This window comes from Tenrec ecaudatus, chromosome 2 (assembly GCF_050624435.1).
Source record: "Tenrec ecaudatus isolate mTenEca1 chromosome 2, mTenEca1.hap1, whole genome shotgun sequence".
Classification (NCBI taxonomy): domain Eukaryota; kingdom Metazoa; phylum Chordata; class Mammalia; order Afrosoricida; family Tenrecidae; genus Tenrec; species Tenrec ecaudatus.
This window is the reverse complement of record NC_134531.1, coordinates 205,496,985-205,516,418: the sequence shown is the minus strand read 5'-3', so window position 1 is coordinate 205,516,418 and position 19,434 is coordinate 205,496,985. Positions and strand designations below refer to the sequence as shown.

The 19,434-nt window shown below is 46.2% G+C and overlaps 1 protein-coding gene across 1 annotated transcript in view; it reads right to left on the bottom strand.

Annotated features, from left to right (window-relative positions):
• The window catches only part of WNT3A (Wnt family member 3A), a 74,343-nt gene that overhangs the window by 36,781 nt on the left and 18,128 nt on the right, over positions 1-19,434 (bottom strand). Inside the window, exon 2 of the mRNA XM_075543329.1 lies at positions 11,859-12,100. Coding sequence (XP_075399444.1) covers positions 11,859-12,100 — 242 coding nt within the window. The remainder of the gene's footprint in view (positions 1-11,858; positions 12,101-19,434) is intronic.

Here is a 19,434-nt window from a genome sequence, read left to right as displayed (position 1 = left end):
ATTCTATCCCACCTACCTCATAAGCCTACTCTCCTGACTTCCCAATCTTGTCATGAGCACCTCCATCCTCCCAGTGCCAAACGGTGGTGTCACAATGATTCTTCCCCTTCACCCATCCCATTGATGCTACCTTCAAGTTAAATCCGGAACCGAGCCACTTCCTACCAAGTCACCACCTGCATTTCCCCGAGTAATTGCCCTGGGTCTCACAATGATACTGCTTCTTTTCTGGTGTACCTGACAGCAAGAGAACTCAAGCCTGACCATGGCCCTCCTCCACAATCCTGGCTCTCAGAGTCATCTGGCCGCTGGCTACATCTTTCCTTATCTTCTTCATGATCATTTCATCCCCCTTTCTCTTCTCCCCAGTCCCTTTACTTTTTCTTATATCAGGCATTTTTAAAACATCGTTTTATCAGGGGCTCATACAACTCTTATCACAATCCATACATACATCAATTTTGTAAAGCACATTTGCACATTCATTGCCCTCACCATTCTCAAAACATTTGCTCTCCACCCAAGCCCCAGGTATTAGCATCTCTTTTTCCCCCTCTCTCCCCACTCCCCTTCCCTCATGAACCCTTGATAATTTATAAATTATTTTTGTTTTGTCATATCTTGCCCTGTCCGATGTCTCCCTTCACCCACCTTTCTGTTGTCCGCCCCCGGGGAGGAGGTCACATGTAGATCCTTGTAATCGGTTCCCTCTTTCCAACCCACCCTCCCGCTACCCTCCCAGTATCACCCCTGGATTCACTGGTCCTGAAGGGATCATCCGCCCTGGATTCCCTGTGTTTCCAGTTCCTATCTGTACCAGTGTACATCCTTTGGTCTAGCCAGACTTGCAAGGTAGAATTGGGATCATGGCAGGCGGCGGGGGGGGAGATGGAGAGGAAGCATTTAGGAACTAGAGGAAAGCTGTATTTTTCATCGTTGCTACATCACACCCTGACTGACTCGTCTCTTCCTCGAGACCCTTCTGTGAGGGGATCTCCAGTGGCCTACAAATGGGCTTTGAGTCTCCACTCCGCACTCCCCCCGCCCCCCCGATTCACTCTGGTAAGATTTTTTTGTTCTGATGATGCCTGATACCTGATCCCTTCGACACCTCGTGATCGCACAGACTGGTGTGCTTCTTCCATGTGGACTTTGTTGCTTCTGAGCTAGATGACCACTTGTTTACCTTCAAGCCATCTAGCAGACATTGTCCCATCTATAGGACTTTGCATTTACTGGTTCCTGTGTTTGAATTACTCTTTCCTCTGCTGTCTGTATGGCTCACTGGACCATCATATCAGGTATGTTTGCTTTTCGTTTGGGTGGAGTGGTTAGTCTGTTTTGGGGGCTCATACAATTCTTATCACAATCCATACATACATCCATTGTGTCAAGAACATATGTACATCTGTTGCCATCATCGTTCTCAAAACATTTGCCTTCTGCTTGAGCCCTTAATATCTGCTGCTCATTTCCCCCCTCCCTCCCCACTCCCCCCTACCTCATGAACCCTTCATCATTCATAAATTATCAGGTATCTGTTTTTAATTCCACCTGATCCCCCTGGTTGACACAGAACACCACCACCCACTGGAAGCCTAGACATTTCTGTGCCTTTCCACTTGCTTCACACTTCCTTCCCTGCTCTATGATTGACTTCCTTGGCCTATCTGTCTGCTCTCCCCCTAGCCCCCAACCCCCGCCACTGACGATGCTCTTGTGAAGCCATCTGCTGCCCTGCATACTCTGTAGGCTCTGGGCCAATATGGATGGAGTGAATGTATGGCCTTTCTCAGTCCCAGCAACCAGAATACCGAGGAAAGGAGAAACAAAAGGCATTGTAAAGAAAGATGCACTGGACCGTGGAAGTGGCTGGAGTGCTAGTGGAGGCCAGCTGAGAAGGGAAATATTGTGTGTGAAATTGACCTAGCTCCTGAGGGAGGTGGCTAAGGGGTCAGAGCAGCTCTGAGGCCAAGTGAACATAGCCGTGGCCGGCCCAGGTGTGCCCATGTCCCTTAACATGAACACACTATGGAGCACTCATTCTAGATGCGAGGACGTGCCAAAGAGGGCAGCTCCCGGGGGAGCGTGCTGGGGGTTCTCATATGGGAAGGACCTGTGGGACAGAAAGAGTCAGAGATCTAGAGTGGTGATCGCCCTTTCACCTTAGAGCAGCCATGTCATGAAGTGGGACAATAATTGCAGCTCTCCCACGACATAAATCAGGCTAGTTGGAACCAACCGCACAGCACCTTCTCCGCAGAGGGCCAGTGCAGCAACTGTGCAGGGAGGAGCGGTGCTCACTGGGCTACTGTGTCCTGGCTGCTGCACATGATTGTCACAGACATGCAACCAGGGCAATGACGTCGCAATAGAGACGACCAATGAAGAGACAGAAGCTACATAAAGAGACCGAGTAGAATTATGGGGCTGAAAAACACCACCATTGAAACGAAAGGTTTACTAGAGGCATTTGACAGCAGCGCTTCACAGGGAGGAGAAAGAGTTAGTGGGGTTGAAGATAGGTCCATTTGAGCTGTGTTGTCTAAGGAATAGTGAGAAAAAGGAATGAAGGGAAAAATGAACAGAGACTAAGAGACCTGCAGAACACCTTCAAGGGTGCAAGCACACGAATAAAGGAGAGAAGAGGGGAAAAAAAGGGACAGAAAAAGTATTTAGAAAAATAGTGGCAACCCTGGGAAACAGCAGCTGACAAGACACATGGGCCCACCCTGATGCAGAGACCCCTGCCAGCGCTGAGATGTTTCCAATGACACTGGATCCAAAGACTTTCTACCCACTGGCCTGTGATCTGCTGCATTCGGCATCATCGCATGTGTTTCGTGAGTCTGAAGAGGACTTTATAGATTGGAAAACCCCGAGCCCACTGCTACCGAGACCAGTCTCTGGAGAAGGCCACCGTGCTGGCCAGAGCAGCAGGCAGGACAGTGAAACAGAGGAGGATCTTCAACACGATGGATTAACGATGACTGTATCGATCGCTGGGCTCGAGAGTAACAATTGTGACGATAGCAGAGGACTGGGCAGTGCTGGGTTCTGTAGTACATGTGGGGTCACTATGAGGCAGAGCTGGCACCTAACAGCAGTGATTGCCCTGACCCAATTCTGCTTCCTTGCGACCCTGAGGGGGGAGAGGAGGTGGCTGTGAATCTTGGCAGGAGCAGATGCGTTTATCTTTCCTCCTCAGAGTGGCCTGTGGGTTTAAGTCACCAACCTGCGGTTCCAGTACAATGCGATGAAAGGAAGCAATGCATAAAAGATAGACATTGGAAGCAGAAGAAAAGGTTAGCAGAACCGGAAGATTGTGATGTTCATCTTTCAGACTTCAGACTGTACCCAGTCCCTGGGATGCAGGGAATGTTGTACACCGTTGGACTAAGCCTTAAACTCTAAGAAAGTTGGGGTCTTGTCTGTCTTTCCCATTTCTGGGACTATTTCAAGACTGAAAAGATTGGATCACTGAGCCAAATGGATTGAAGGTTGGGGCACAGACCAGGATGGCGAAGGAAAAAATGAAGAGACAGCGCCATTGCAACAAAACTCTGAAAGCATCATGTGAACGAAATTACGATGTAAGCATGCGAATTTGCCAAGTTCTTGGGTGTGTCATTTTACAGAATGCTGCCTTTTCAGTAGCTATTTCTCGTGAAGAGTGAACAGGTGTTTCTGAGTTCTGTAATAAAGAATCTAACAAGGACAAAAAAAAGAAAGAAAAGTAGTGGCAAAAATATCCACACATTTGATAAAACACATGAATCCATACATCTAAGAGGTTCAAAAAAACTCCACACAGAATTGATGGAAAGATATGCCAAGACATTTGATACTCAACTTGTGGCAAACTAAAGAGAGAGCGAGATGTCTGAAAGGAATGAGGGCAGTGACATGTCCTTTAAGAGGAATCATGTATAAGAATCTCAGCTGATTGCTCCTCGGAAACCAAGGAAGCCAGAGGATGACATATCTAAACTGATGAAAGAAAAGAAAACAAAAACTAATCTGTAACCCAAGAATTTGATATCTGAAAAAATTATTTCTGAGAAAATGAAGGAGACATCCTCAGATTAAAAAAAAAAAAAGACAAGAGGCTATATTGGTACTATGTGAAAGAGAGTCCTTTAGGGTAAGTGAAAGGACACTGGGTAGTAGCTTGAAGCCAGATGAAGTGACAAGCACTGGTAAAGGGAATGACAGAAGCAAATATATAAGCCTGTATTATCTGTTTGGGTTTGTAATTTATCTGTTTATTCCCCATTTAAAAGGAAAACGCATAAAGCAACAATTGTAGACCTATATAAAGGAGCCTATAATGTCTAGAAGTAATGGGTGAGAATGACAACATAAAGGGGTGGGCAGAGAGCTGTATAAGAGCAGAGATTTTGTATACTATTTGTGATAATTACATAATCTGGTGTCACCTTAAGGATATTAAGAGTGAAGGGGTGGAGCTAAGCCTGTCAATCAGGTCACAGCTTGATGACCTCATTTGGAGGCACAATGGAGATAAATAGCTCCCTGGAGGCCTGACCCACACTGATCCTAGTCAGAGCCCTGGAGCTGAAGGAACCACATGGAGACCCACATCAGCGCTGAGATGCTTCCACCATCACTGGAGCCATAAGACTTTTCACCCCCAGGCCTGTGATCTTCCTGCATTTGGAATAATTGCATGTGTTGCATGAGTCAGAAGAGGAGTTAAAGACTGGTATTGGACATATGGCCTAATATAGGACTTATGGATTGATCTGGATTGGGCTGGAATGTTTTAATAATATATAATTAATCTTTAATATAAAGCTCTTTCTTATGCACATATGATTTGTTTCTCTAGTCAACTCAGACTAACACACTATTGAAGCTAAGTTAATATTAATTCAAGTTAGATAATTATATGCCTAAGACACTAACTGGGAGGGGGGTCACAGGGCAACCTGTAAGAAATAAAAGATATCTGGAACAGAAGTCCCAAGTAGTATAGAGGGAAAACGTCCATAGTACACACCCCAAAGATTAAATGAGCCAATGATGGAAGAACTGAAGAGCATCATGGCATGGCATACAGAAAACAAATAGGAAAATGACAGATGTCCTTCATCCTCCATAATTATTGTTAATGAAATGCATTAAACTCTCAGAATAAAAGGAAGAAGTTGTCAAAATAATAAAAAAAAGCATGTCCAATATATTCTGTCTAGAAGATAATCATTGTAGATACCAAGACACAAGTGAGTTGAAATCTAAGGATCAGAAAAGGTAGTCCAGATAAATGATGACAACAGGAAAGCAGGTGGCCACACCAATAGCAGACAAAACCGACTTTAAGCCAAAATTGTTACAAGAGACAAAGGTGGGCATTATATACCGATAAAAGTTCAATCCATCTAGAAGATAGAATGATTATAAACATATGCACCTAAATAAATTTTAAACTGGACAGAATTGATAGAAGTAGACAGTTCTACAGCAGTTGTGGGAGACTTAAGTACTCTATTGTTAACAATAGGAGAATCTGTCATAAAATTAATAGCAAATAGAATATTTGAACAACAATGTAATACAACTATACCGAATGGACTTTTGCACAAAACTCCACCCAACAGCAGCAGAATGTACATTCTTCTCAAGATTCATTACTGGAACATTATCTAGGCTAGGCTATATGTCAGGTCATAAAATGAACCTGGATAAAATTTAAAAGATTGAAATCAAGCAAACTATCATCTCTAACCAAATTTAAAAGATCGAAATCAAGCAAACTATCATCTCTAACCAAATTGGAATGAACACTAGAAATCAAAGCAGAATGAAACGGGAAATTTCAGAAATATCTTGAAATTAAACAACATGTTCTTAATAACCAATGAATCAAAGAAGAAACTGCAAGGGAAATTAGAAACTACCCGGAGAAGGGTAAAAACATGGATAGCATATGAAAACACATTGGATGCAGTGAAATCAGGGTTCTGAGGACAGTTTCTGGCTGTCAATGTTTGTGTGAGAAGAAAAGGATGATCTCAAATCAAGGACACCACTGTGCCCTTTTGAGAAGGAAGAACAAACACAAAACTAGCAGAAGGAGGAGCTAATGAAGATCAAAGTGGAGATTACTTGAAGTCAAGAATAGAAAAACAACAGAGACGATAAAATAAAAATTAGCTCATTGAAGGGATTCAAAACCAACATCCTAACCCATGTTCAACAGGTGTAACAAGAACAACAAAATAAACCTTCAGTCGCCAGAAGAAAAGAAAAAGCAAGGATTAGAGCACAAACAAATGAGTCAGAAGCCAGAAAGAAAAAAAATCAACAAACGAGAATTTGGTTCTTTGAAAGGAGTAACAGAATTGACAGTCTTAACAAGGGAAAAGAAAGAGAAGGCGCAAATATCTAGAAGAACAAATGAGACGTGTGACACTGGGGTGAAATACTAAGGGTGTGCAACAAAGCAGCAAGGGGACCAAAGCAATGGATTCCCCAAGGAATGTCAAAAACAGACTTTGGGGCCAGGGTGTGGCACCCCATCAGACTGGACTGGAAAACACTCATAAAGGTCAACAGACACACCTGGAACTATTTATAGGCTTCCCCCTTTTTTCTGTGTTTTTTTGCTTGTTTTGTTTTTTGTTGCTATGTTTTGCTTTGTCTTGTCTTTGTGCTCATTATTGTCTCTACATGTCTATTTAGATAAGATAGGTGGGATGAACAATGGGACGGACAGTTCTGGGGGGACACAGGAGAGGGGGAGGAAGGGGAAAGGAAGGGAATTGCCAAAAAACCCAGGGACAAGGGAACAGCAAGTGACCTAAAATTGATGCTGAGGAGGGTGTAGAATGCCTGGTTGGGCTTGATCAAGGGTGTTGTAGCCGAGAAGAATTACTGAAATCCGAATGAAGGCCGAACATGACAGTGGGACAAGAGGAAAGTAAAAGGAAATAGAGGAAAGAACTAGGAGGCAAAGGACATTTATAGAGCTCTAAATACAAGCATGTACATATGAAATACATTTATTTATAACGGGAGGGAAATAGATTTATGTACATATAGTTATTTGTTAAGTATTAAAGCAGCAGACAGACATGGGGCCTGCACTCAAGTACTCCCTCAACACAAGAACACTGTTCTAATAAGCCAACATTCTGTGATGCTCACCTTCCCTGACACATTCACTGAAGACAAAATAGGTGCATAAGCAAATGTGGCGAGGAAAGCTGATGGTGCCCAGTTATAAAAAAATATACCATCTGGGGTCTTAAAACCTTGAAGGTAAACAAGCAGTCATCTGCTGAGAAGCAACAAAGTCCACACGGAAGTATACCATCCTGTGTGATTATGAGGTGTCCATAGGATCAGGTATCAGGCATCAAAGACAGAACAAAAATATCATATCAATGTGAATGATGGGGAGGGCAGAGTAGAGACCCGAAGCCCATCTGTAGACAACTGAACATCCCCTTACAGAAGGGTCACAAGGAAGAGATGAGTCGGTCAGGGTGCAGCATAGCACCAATGAAACACACAACTTTCCTCTAGTTCTTTAATGTTTCTCTCCACCCCCAAACCCCCACAATCATGACCCCAATTCAACCTTACAAATCCTGCTAGATCAGAGCAAGTACACTGGTACAAATGAGAGTTCGCAACACAGGGAATTCAGGACAGATAATCCCCTCAGGACCAATAATGAGAGTAATGATACCAGGAAGGGAAAGGAAAGGTGGGAGAAAGAGGGAATTGATCACAATAATTGACATATAGCTCCTCCCAAGGGGACAGATAACAGAAAAGTGGGTGAAGGGAGACAGCGGTTAGTGTAAGACATTAAAAAAAAAGATAAATTATTAAATGTTCATGAGGGAGGGAGGGGGAGAGGGGAAAATGAACTGATACCAAGGATTCAAGCAGAAAGCCAATGTTTTGAAAATGATGATGGCAGCATATGCACAAATGTGCTTGACACAATGGATGGATGTATGGATTGTGATAAGAGCTGTATTAGCCCCCAATAAAATGATTTTTTTAAAAGAAGACAAAGTAATGAAAGGTGTGAAATTACAATAGAACCACATGGAATAAAAAAGATAATTAAACAATTCTATAAAGGACTATATTCCAACAAATTCAATGGAGAAATAGAGAAATTTCTAAAAATACAGTATCTACCTAAATTAACACAGACTGATGTAGAAAATCTCAAAAGCAGTGTATCAGATCACTTAACCACCACCACCGCCCCCCGCCCCCGCCCCCCACAAATAAAAGCCCAGACCAGATGGCTTCATCAAGCAATTCTACCAAGCATTCAGAGGAGACTAAAAAAAAATCAAATTCCCTCTATCGATTCCAACTCACAGCAGGCCCACAGGCCACGGTTGAACTGCCCGTGGGTTTCTGAGGCTGTCAATCTGTTCTGGAGCAGAAAGCCTCCTCTTTCTTCTGCAGAGTGGCTGGTGGTTTCGAAGAGAAGACCCCAATTCACAAGTTATTTGAGAATATAGGAAAGGACGTCAAACTCCCGAGCTCATTTTATGAAGTAAACCTAACACTAATTTCAAAACCCTGTTACCAAAACATTACCAAAATAGAAAGTTACAAGCCAATATCCCTTATGAAACATAGGTGCAAAAATTCTCAACACGATCCTGGCCAATGAAGAAATGGGTAAAGAACAGTCAGCAGACAGTTCACTAGGGAAGACATCAGACAGTCAACATGAAGAAATGCCCACAATCACCAGCCATTCGACACCTGCAAATCAAAGCATCTCATACCGGCCTTGAAAGGAAAGTCAAAACAACAACATACAAACAGAAAATAGCAAATGCAGTAGAGGGTGAAGGAAGATTGAAACCCTTATATATGGCTGGTGGATTGCAAACATGTGCAGCCAGTGTGGAAAGTAACTGGCACTACTTCAAACATCTGGGAAAAGAAATTCCATATGACCCAGCAATGTCTTTGCTAAGTATATACCCTAAAGAAGTAAGAGCCATAACTCCAACCAACACCCAAGTTCATCACAGCCAGGTGGACACAAGGTGACAAAAGCCCATCAGTAGGAGAGTGGATAAAGAAACGTTGGGACCTGCACACAAGGGAATACTCTGCATTGCTAAAGAATGGTGATGAGACTGCCCAGCCCCTCACGGCATGGATGAAGCTGGAGGACATTGTGCTGAATGGAAGGGCACATATTGTATGAGAGCGCTGTTTCATAGAAAAATCAAGACAGTTTTCATAGAAAAGGAAACTGACAGTTCCCAAAGTCGGGGAGGGTAAGGAGGAAAGATGAAGCACTAGGCTAGAGGGGAGACAGTATTAGGCTGGGTGAAGGGAAAGACAGTATTACACAAGAGGGAGAGAGGAATAGGGAAAATAAAGGGAGGTAGCGTGCAAGCTATTGGGAAGGGGGGCGGGGTGTTGTTTATGAAACTGCTGTTTCAGTTGTTGAATATAAAGTTGATGCTCTCAAATTTATATCCCCTGCCAAATTCATCATTTAAAAGCATAATTAAAAAGTTAGTTCTTTGAATTAAATCATCACATTAACAAACATTTAGCTGAACTAACAAAGAAAACTTATTACTAAAATCAGAATGAAAGTAGAGATATTACTACTGACCTCACAGAAATAAAAAAAAATATTATGAGAGAATAGTATGCTCAATTCTTACCAACAAATTACATAGCCTATATAAAATTCTGAGAAATGTATAATTTATCAAAATTGACTCAAGAATAAATAGAAAATCTGAGCAGATCTAAAAGAGTGAATTAGTGTCTTAATTATCCAGTGTTGCTAAAACAGAAGCACCACAAATAGATGACTTAAACAAACATAATGCATTTCTCTAACTTTAGGAGGATTGGAGTATGGATTTGAGCCAGCTGTCTGTCGTCTGTCCAGCCGACTTTGTGTTCAGGAGGCCCTGCAGCAGTTTGAGTCAGATACTGACTCATAGGCTTAAAAAGGGAATTCAGAAATCAAGTCCATGGATAAGAGCACCCCAAAGAATAAAATATGTGGGGCTTTTAAAAGTGGTTTTGTTTGTAAATCACATATCTGATAAGTGATTAGTTAGTATCCAGAATATTATAACTTAACACCAAGAAAAGCTTGAAAAGCAAGGCAATTTAAAAATAGACAAAGGTCTTGAATAGAGATTTTCTTCACAGAGATATGAAAATGAGCAACAATCACATAGAAAGATGATTAGCACCATTAACCACTAGGAAAATACAAATTAAGACCACATGAGTTACCACTACTCCCACTTGGTTGGCTAAAATAAAGACAGACAATAACAAGTGCTGATGAGAATGTGGAGAAACTAAAACCCAAATACATGGCTGGTGAGAATGTAAAATGGCACAATGTACATAGTATGAAAATAGTAGCTACTATGGAAAATAGTTTGGTTGGTGCTCATGTAGTTAAACATAAAAATTACCATATGACTCAGAAATCCACTTCTAGTTAAACATCCAAAATAACTGAAGCAGGTATTCAAACAAATACACGTGAATGTTCATAGCAACATGATTCATAAGAGCCAAGATGTGGGTACAATGCAAATGTCCATCAATGGATGAACAGATAAACAAAATGTGATATAATCCTACCTTGGAATATTATTCAGTCATAAACAAAGAATCAGGCACCGATACCTAAGACTACACGATGACCCTTGAACATTTTTCTGCCGTGTGAAAAAAAAATCAGACGCAAAAAGCCACGTCTGTATGATTTCATTTATGTACACTATCCAGAGTAGCTAAATCCCTATCAACAGAAAAGTGTTTTTCAAAGGGAAAGAATGGGAAATGGGGGCTAATGGACATGGGAGTTTCTTTTGTGGGTGATAAAGATGTTCTGAATCTAGAGGGAGGGGTGGCTGCACAATCTTGTGTGTGCACTAAATGCCATTGAACTTAACTGTTTAAAAGGCTTAGCTTTGTGCTATGGGAATTTCATCCCCATTCACAAAAAGGTAATAGCGTGTGCCCAGGCACTCTGTCTTCCTCTCATGCTCTTTCTATCTGCCACTGCAATCCAGCTCTCTTGCTGTGAGGACGCTGAGGCTGCTTAGAGAGGCTGTTTGTGCGTGTCCCACCTGATAGACCAATGAGGCGTGATGAGGACAGCTGAGGAGCAGAGACTAGCCTTGGCTGCTGGGCTGCTGCATTTCTGATCTGAAGAAATTAGGAAGCCTACACAATGTTGCCATTGTTGTAACCCCCTAAGTTTTGTGTTTATGCAGTTTCCAGCAACGCACCTCTCACCTCCCTCTCCTTTCTCAAATGAACCCAGGCTCCAGGACCATGGACAGCACCTGCTCCTCTGCCTTGGTGATGCTGCTTCTCCCCATGGTGCCCTCCAAACCACTCCTTTCTGGTATTTTCTTTGCATTTTCTCCCCAAGATCTGAATGAAGAAGCCTTCAATGGCTCACCCTGGTGCCCACTTTCAATTCAGGGGAAGAGGAGAAAGGAAGAGGTGCCTCTGGGGAGTCGGATGACCCTCTGGAGGAACACCATTCCCAAGCTTCAAAACCCCATTCAGAGCTGGCGAGCCTGGGGAAAGGGAGCTTTGAGGTGCTGGCTGCCTGTTCCACATGCCCATGCAGAGAGGGGAACGTGGGTGCAGGCAGAGACAAATGACTGGTTCTCTGTTCCGTGACCACTGAGAGGTGGAGCCAATACAAACCCCTGGCCCTCAGTCCTACATTGCTATCTTCACCTTGAGGAACGTGACAGGGACATGCCTGCCCTCCAAGCAAGGGACGAAACAGCTGGCATTCCCTCCCGCTCCCTGTATCCCTCTAGGACTGCCGTAAGTACCTTTGTCCAGCACGGGCCCAAAGATGGCCAGGCTGTTGTTGACGGTGGTGCAGTTCCATCGGCGGCCTCGGAACTGATGCTGGCATTCCTGGATGCCGATCTTGACGCCTTCCGCCACACTGGGCATGATCTCCAAGTAGTTCCGACAGAAGCGCAGCTGCTTGGGCACGAGGCCTGGGATGCTGGCGCAGAGGATGGGCTGTGTACCCAGGGAGGAGTACTGGTGCCCAATGGCCAGGGACCTGGCAGGGGAAGACAGGAGGTCTGGTTAATGTGGGAGCCGGAAGGGCAATTTGTGGCAAACAGATGCCTGCAAACACATCTATCAGTCTGACAGGTGATGCATGGATAAAGGCCTTATTTCAGGTCAGCTTCTACTGAACGAAGAGACAAGCCCCCTTTCTTTTGGAGTACTCCTGGGTAGTGTTGTATTTAAGGCTAAGGATTAAGGAGGATCCAAGATCTTGTCTTTATTTGTACCACATGCACACGATGCGACTCGGTATAAAAGTGTCACGATGTGTAGCATAAAATGGCAGGAAATAAATCAAAGAAATGCTGAAGGTCTACACGGCTGCTCTGTACTCTGGCAAGATCTCCATTCGCAGTGGGGTTGATGTAGCAATACCTCAAAGCCACTTGGGAACCCAGAGCCTAGTACCCATGGACACAGTGTGGGGGGTGGTCCCCGAGGGTCCTCAGAGTGGGCCCATGAGCAGGTTGGAGCTAACCAGTGAGGGGGGCTTCCTGGAGGACCTATATGGTTGGCTTATGAATAGAAGGGGAGAAAGACTGGGTTCTCAGGGTTGGGGTGACTGGGCCACAGAGAAGCTAAATCCTACAAAGATCACTCCTAAATTGGAGTCATCTATGGGAGCCAGAAAGCCGGCATATGGTTATGTACTCCAGGCATCTGAAAGCATACATCCACAGTAGGATGTGTTCAAGAACATTCCGTGTGCTTTATGGAGAAGAGCAACAACGTTGGGAATTGCTCAACTATTAATTGGAGAGTGGCTACACCAACAGTGGTTTGCTTGTGCAGTGTCTCTCAGATGTAAAAAGGAATGCGTAACTGATAAGAGACTGGCATGGGTGATTCTCCTGACACTTCATGGCGTCAAAGAAACTGGACCTAGGAGAGCACATGCTCATAAGTGCCCAAGGCAAGCACAGCCCGTCTACGGGACAGGCATCAGGACACCGGTTACCTCCAGAAGTCAGGAACCGACTAGCACAGGAGTCACCCTCAGCCTGTGCTTTACAAATGGTCCCCACTAGCTGCACGCACCTACTGAAATTAAAATGAAGGGGAAAATGCAAAGGAAAGAATCTTTTATCATTGGGTAGTTTTATGTTTAAGCTCAACAGTAAGAGTGATAAGCATACATTGTCAAATTTGAATTGAGAAGTAAGAGGAACAGTACAGATGTGATGTCTCCCTCCCTGGCTCCTGGAGGCGTCTTTTGTGTGATCTTCTGTCGAAACCTTTCAAAATGCCTATGTGCACAACCCACTCTAAGCAGACAGTTCCATAATCATGTACCACTCTCTGGCAGGGATGCCCATCCCCTGTTAGTGACTGATTGTCTACTGCATCTCCTTTTGTGATAGCAATACCATGGTCCAAAATTTCTTTGACAAATTTACGATAGGAGGACTTATGGATTATTTCAGGTTTAAAACATTTTTAAAAATTGCAAACACTGCTGTAGTGAGCATCCTGTGTCCATAAGTAATAAATAGCGACAAGGTAGAGTTCCTAACAGGAGACTTGCTAGATCAGAGATTATTTGTATTTAAATAAACCCCAAACCGACTGTCATGGAGTCGATTCTAATGCGTGGTGACTCTGTAGAGGGTTTCTAAGGCTGTACATATTTATGGGAGCAGGTAGCCCAACTTTCTCCCACCGAGTGGCTGGCTGGTGGGTTTGAACTGCTGACCTTGTGGTTACCAGTCCAATGCTTACCTAACAGCGCCACCAGGGGTCCTTTACATTTCAATAGGTTGCCAAATTCTCCCCTAAACTCCTTTCAAGGGCGATGTATGAGAGTGTTGTTTACTGACTGCTCGACAACAATACCCTATACAACAAGAAATGATCCTAATCCAGTGGTTCCCCATGGGTATGACTGTCTATCTGTGTGTCTGGACAGTGTGATGAGTGGCACATGGTTACCACCACCTGTCAACGTGTCTGTACAGTACAATGACAATGCATAGTTACGCCTGCCTGCAAACACATCTATCAGTCTGACCACCTGTCAATATGAGTACCCAATCTGACAGGTGACATATTGTTAGAACCAACAACTGACATATTTACCCAATTAAGTGATCTATTATTGTGACCACCTGTCAATGCCTCTACCCAGTCCAATGCATCCACCCAAGCCAACAGGTGACATGTTGTTACCAGTGCCAGTTATGGTATCTGCTCAATCTGATGGAGGATGTGCAGCTATGCCAAACTGCCAAAGTGTGTACCCAACCTGGCAGGCGTGGTTACAGCCTCCTGTCAATCTGTCTGCCTGATATGACAGCCATGTGCTATTACAACCACCTACACAACCTGACAGGTTATTTCCACCTGTTTGTATATATACTTAGTCTGATGGTTACAGTTAATCAGTGTGTTTGCAATTGCCTGCGTGCGTGTACAGCTAATCGAACAGGTGACACGTGATTAAGACTGCTTGTCAATGTGTAGACCCACCTCATTAGGGAGACGTAGATTTACAACCACATGCCAGAGGCGATGTGCTTACCCAATCCCATAAGGAGTTTATCTAATTCAAAGATGGCATCATGCTATGCCTGCCTGCCCTTGTGTATAGCCAATCTAATTGGTGATGCAACCTTATGACCACCAGTCAATATGTCTACACTGTAATGATGACACATGGTTAGGACTGCCTATCCATATGTCTTCTATCATTTGACGATGAGGTGTGCTTACAACTGCCTATCAGCATGCCTACCAATTCTTATATGCCCTCTGTCAATATGCCTACCAATCTGAGGCATTATCACAATTGCTTGTTGATTTGCCTATCCAAATTGGATAGATGGCTTACTGTTATAACCACCTATTGATGCATCTACTCAATCTGGTGGTTGATGCATGGTTATCACCACCGATCAATGTGTCTACCCAATATGATAGTGGTGTGTGCTTACCACTGTGTGTGTATCAATCTGATGGTACTGCCTGGTTACAAGTACCTGAGGCTGTGTCTACGCAATGTGACAGGTGATGTGTGGTGAGGATCATTGGTCAATGTGACTTCCCATGTGACTCCCCCATCTGACAAGGGATATGTTATTCCAACCACCTATCAATGTGTCTATTTAATAGGATTAAGCTGCACGATTGCCATTGCCTGTGTTTTTATGTAATCCGACCGATGACTTGTTATTATGACTGCTGGTCATTGTGTCTACCCAATCCATCAGTATGACTACCCAATTTGACTGCTGCACGGTTAAGGCCACCTGGAGATGTGTCTGTCTCCTGGAGTAGGACAGCGGGGTCTTGGTGGCAGAGTTCCATTTCCATGTGGAGGCTGCTCTGTGTGAGCAACGGAGTGGCTGTCATGTTCAGGCCAGGCTGGGGAACCCTGCTCATCTCAGAAAGGGTCTCCGGGGCTCTCTGGGACAGGGTGTGGTGCAGAGAGCCACAGGGTGTGTTGGAAGAAGACACGGACATACAGAAGAGGCAGCTGGTTGCGTAATGTGTTTGAAGAGAACATCAGCCTATGCTTTCTGAACAAAAACTAAAGGCAAAACAAAACTCACTGCCATTGAGTCCACGCCGACTCATAGGGACCCTGTAGCACAGGGTAGAACTGCCTGCTTTGAGTTTCTGAGCCTGTTATTGTTTACAGGAGTAGAAAGCTGACTTTTTCTTCTGAGGAGCCGCCGGTGGTTTTAAACTGCCCACCTTGTGGATAGCAGTCCAACTCATCAGCACTGCTTGCTCTCCTCTTCCTCCTTAGAGATTCTGGTGTCTCTCTCTTTCTTTGGTTGCCAAGTGTACCCAGGCCTGGGGTGCTCTCCGGGCCACTCACTCACTCGTCCCGGCCCTGACTCCACCACTGCTTGCTGCGCCTTTCTCCCATGGCTTCCAGGAAGAAACCCCATTTCTCCTCCGTTTGGTCGAGAAAGCATGACATTCCTATGATGCTTCAGCTCTGAAGTCTCCCAAGAGCTAATCTATCCAGCATATCTTATTCCTCTGAGAAAATTCAGAGCCTACTGAGAGGGTGGGGAAAAACGACATTCCTTAATGACCTGCATACATGTATTATGCTACTGACGCTTAGTGAGGTCTTGTTTTAAGTTTCACTCGCAGTGAGAACACTGAGAAATGGTGAATCACGGTCTCAGCCTCAGGAAAACCAAAGCTACCTTCTCGTTATCCAAGTTAAATTCCATTACCTTTCTGTCTGATCTCAAAAACTTCCAAAAGCTGCTTCACCTCTGAGGCACGAAGGCCAAACAATCTGGGCGCTGGCATCATTGGTGGGGCAGAAAGTTCGAGTGGCCAGCGTTGCTAGACTCCGGGTCTCCCCACCTTGCTCTCCTCTTGCACCCTGGATGTGCCTGTGTGCCAGCACACCAGCTTCCTACCTGTGCTTCCACGTGGCCTTCCATGGAGGGTCTTCGTTCCTTAGACTCTGGAAGCCCTCCCACCCTGAACACCATACCGATGCTTTCATGTCCTTGTAGTCATGTCTGGATCCCTCTCACCTTGACCTCCGCTCGACAGCACTGGCTGACTAACTCTGCTTGTCTAGCTCCTCTCAGTCCCCTTATCAGTCCTATAAGGACAAATGCAAATGTGAGGTGAAATGGGTACAATCCAGGGAAGTTCCCCACATGACTAGCTCATCAGCGTCCTCCACACCTCCTGTCTTTCCACCACCGCTAGGCAGGCCATGCCCTTTTGGTCCTCAGCACTGTCCACAGGCCCCGTACCCTCCACGTGCTCAAGGAAGTGCAGGTCCTCTTTCCGGGGCTGCTCATCCTCCTCCTGCCTCCCTGATCCTGAAACCTCCCGGATCAGGTATCTGGGATCTCTCAGGGTCCCTTCCATAGACACACCTTGGTGGTCACGCTCTCCTGAAATGCCATCTCTTTGTTTGAGTGCTGTGCACGCTGCCCTGTCTGTCTCCCCACAACCTCCCCAACTCCACACATTGGCAGATGTCCACAGCCCAGCCTACAGGCTCTTTTCCCCCGATGGTGTGTAACTACTTGGGCTTGTTTCAGGTTCATTTATGCGTTGATAATGTCAAACCAGGCCTGACCTTCCCCAGTTTCTCCCACGCTGACCACACTGCAGCCCCACAGGCCTTGATTGGAGGCAGCCAGTGTCAAGGCAGCTGTGTGAACACCCTTTCCCACTCAGCCTGCCCAGTGCGCCCCTCTCTCCCTTTGGACCTTGCTTCAAAGTCCCTTTCTGAGAAGAAGCACCCCTGTTTCTGTCCTTCGCTCGGCATGGGATGGCTGGGATGAGACTGCCTTCTGGCCGGGGACCACAGTGACTCAGGGCTCGGCCATGGCTCAGGGATCCTTGAACTGACTAGGGGGGGGGGTGTGGTTTTTGGTGGCTCAACAGAAAGGCGAGTGGAAGCGAAGCCCCTGCTCAGGCCCAGGGTGAGTGAAGACAGAAACAGATGCACCTGGCAGTGGCCCACAGAGTGGGAGGAGATGGAGGGGCCCAGCGGGGAGAGGCTCTGGGCAGGAGAACATGGGAGTAGCCAGTGGGAAGAGGGATGGAGCAGGTGGGAGAAGATGGGGGCTGTAGCAGGGAGGAGAGTCCCTGGGTGGGCTGGAGGGCACTGAAAGGAAAGGCAGTTAGTGGATACATTTAAGACCCCCTTTTCCATGCTTCTTAGGAGCCTGGCGGTGTGGTGGGCCATGGGCTGGACTGCTAACAGAGGAGGTCAGCAGTTAGAACCCACGGGTGCTCCTTGGGCACGAGACGAGGCTCTCTGCTCCCGTGAAGACGGACAGTCTCAGAAACCCAAAGGGGGCAGATTTACCGTTTGACCTGGTCCTCCGTGGTTGCTATGAGTCAGAACTGACTCAATGGCCATGAGCTTGGAGTGACCCCTCTTCTCCACTCTCCGCCTTGTATGTGCATATGTTGTAGGTGTTGCTGTGTTACTGGAAACCATGCCAGCAGCATCTCAGTCAGGTCATCCATGGGGAACAGGTTTCAGCCAAGGACACATAAGGAAGAAAACCAACCACTGACAAACTAGCATAGAAAACTCTCTTTGCAGTGGACAATTTGGCCTCGAGGTCCTGGTTTTAAGAGCAGAAGCACACTGGAGGCCCGGGAGTGGGGGCTGATCAGAACTAAGTGGGATCTCTCAGGGGCTGGTGCTGACTAAGCGTCAGGAGGTCCTGTGTCGGGACCATAAAAACCTGGGATCGGAGCTTCTGGGGGTTGGAGTTTGACATTCTGCTCTTGGAGGAAGGGCCAGCTTATGGCCTGGGGACATGGAAGCTCTATGATGATAAACAGTCCTCTCCCCTAATCCAGTCCTCGGTGGAGATGTCAATGGGGACGGGGTGCGGGGAGTGGGGCTGGCTGGGATTGGTGGGACTTCAGAGGAAACCAATGGAGAGTGTAGAGCAGGAAGAAACAGCAGCTCCTGGCCAGGAGGAAACAGAGCAGAGAGAGGCAGCAACACCATCTGAGCCCCAGAAATGGCGGAGAGCACAAGAGGGGCTGCCACTGGGAGAAACCCCACCCAGAGGGCAGGGAGCCTGTGGAGGCTCCAACTGCTCTGCTCCCAGAGGCCTTGGGAGGACCTGTGTAGAGAGCGAGAGAGCCAGCCCAGCCACACTGTACCTGACCTCAGCTGGGGACATGAACCTGGCACTAAACCACAGCCCACTTACTGCCACCTAAAGTGTGCCCGCTCTGCGATGTAAGAGTAGCCCTGGGCATCCCATCCTGAGGCTGTCAGGAGTGGTCATTGGTTACTGTGTACGCTCGCTCCTGGCATCAGTGTTCTGGATGATCTCGTGTGGCCAGGCTCGGATGAGGCGGGCCGATTTGTGAAGGGATCCACCTTAGCGCACGACCTATGTGCGCACCACGGGAATACATCTACACTGTTGGAACAGCCTGGGCAGCGTCTGTCAGCAAACCCCAAAGCCCGTCTGGAGCGCAGCAGACGACTACCCCATCTGACATTGGAAAAGGAGCCCCTCGCTTGGGTGCCGCACCATGACCCCAACAACGAACCCCAGACCTACCAACGTTCCAGAAGATGGCACAGGAGACGGCAACGGGAAACCTTTCGTGCCGCTCTATGGGAAGTCTCGGGAGTCGGACCCGCTTGAAAATGGCGCGCGGCACACCGTGCTGGTGGCCAGCAGCCACATCCTGTCGTTAATTCGACAAAGCCCAGAAGCCTTCTGTGCTATCTCCCTCAGGCCTGCCCTTCCCACCCTGGCTTCTGCTTGCCCCTTCCCTCTGGGAGCAATGGGCGTTTGGTTCTTAAAGGGCCAGCCCCAGCGTGGGCTCTGTCTCTGCAGCAACCCCCCCCCT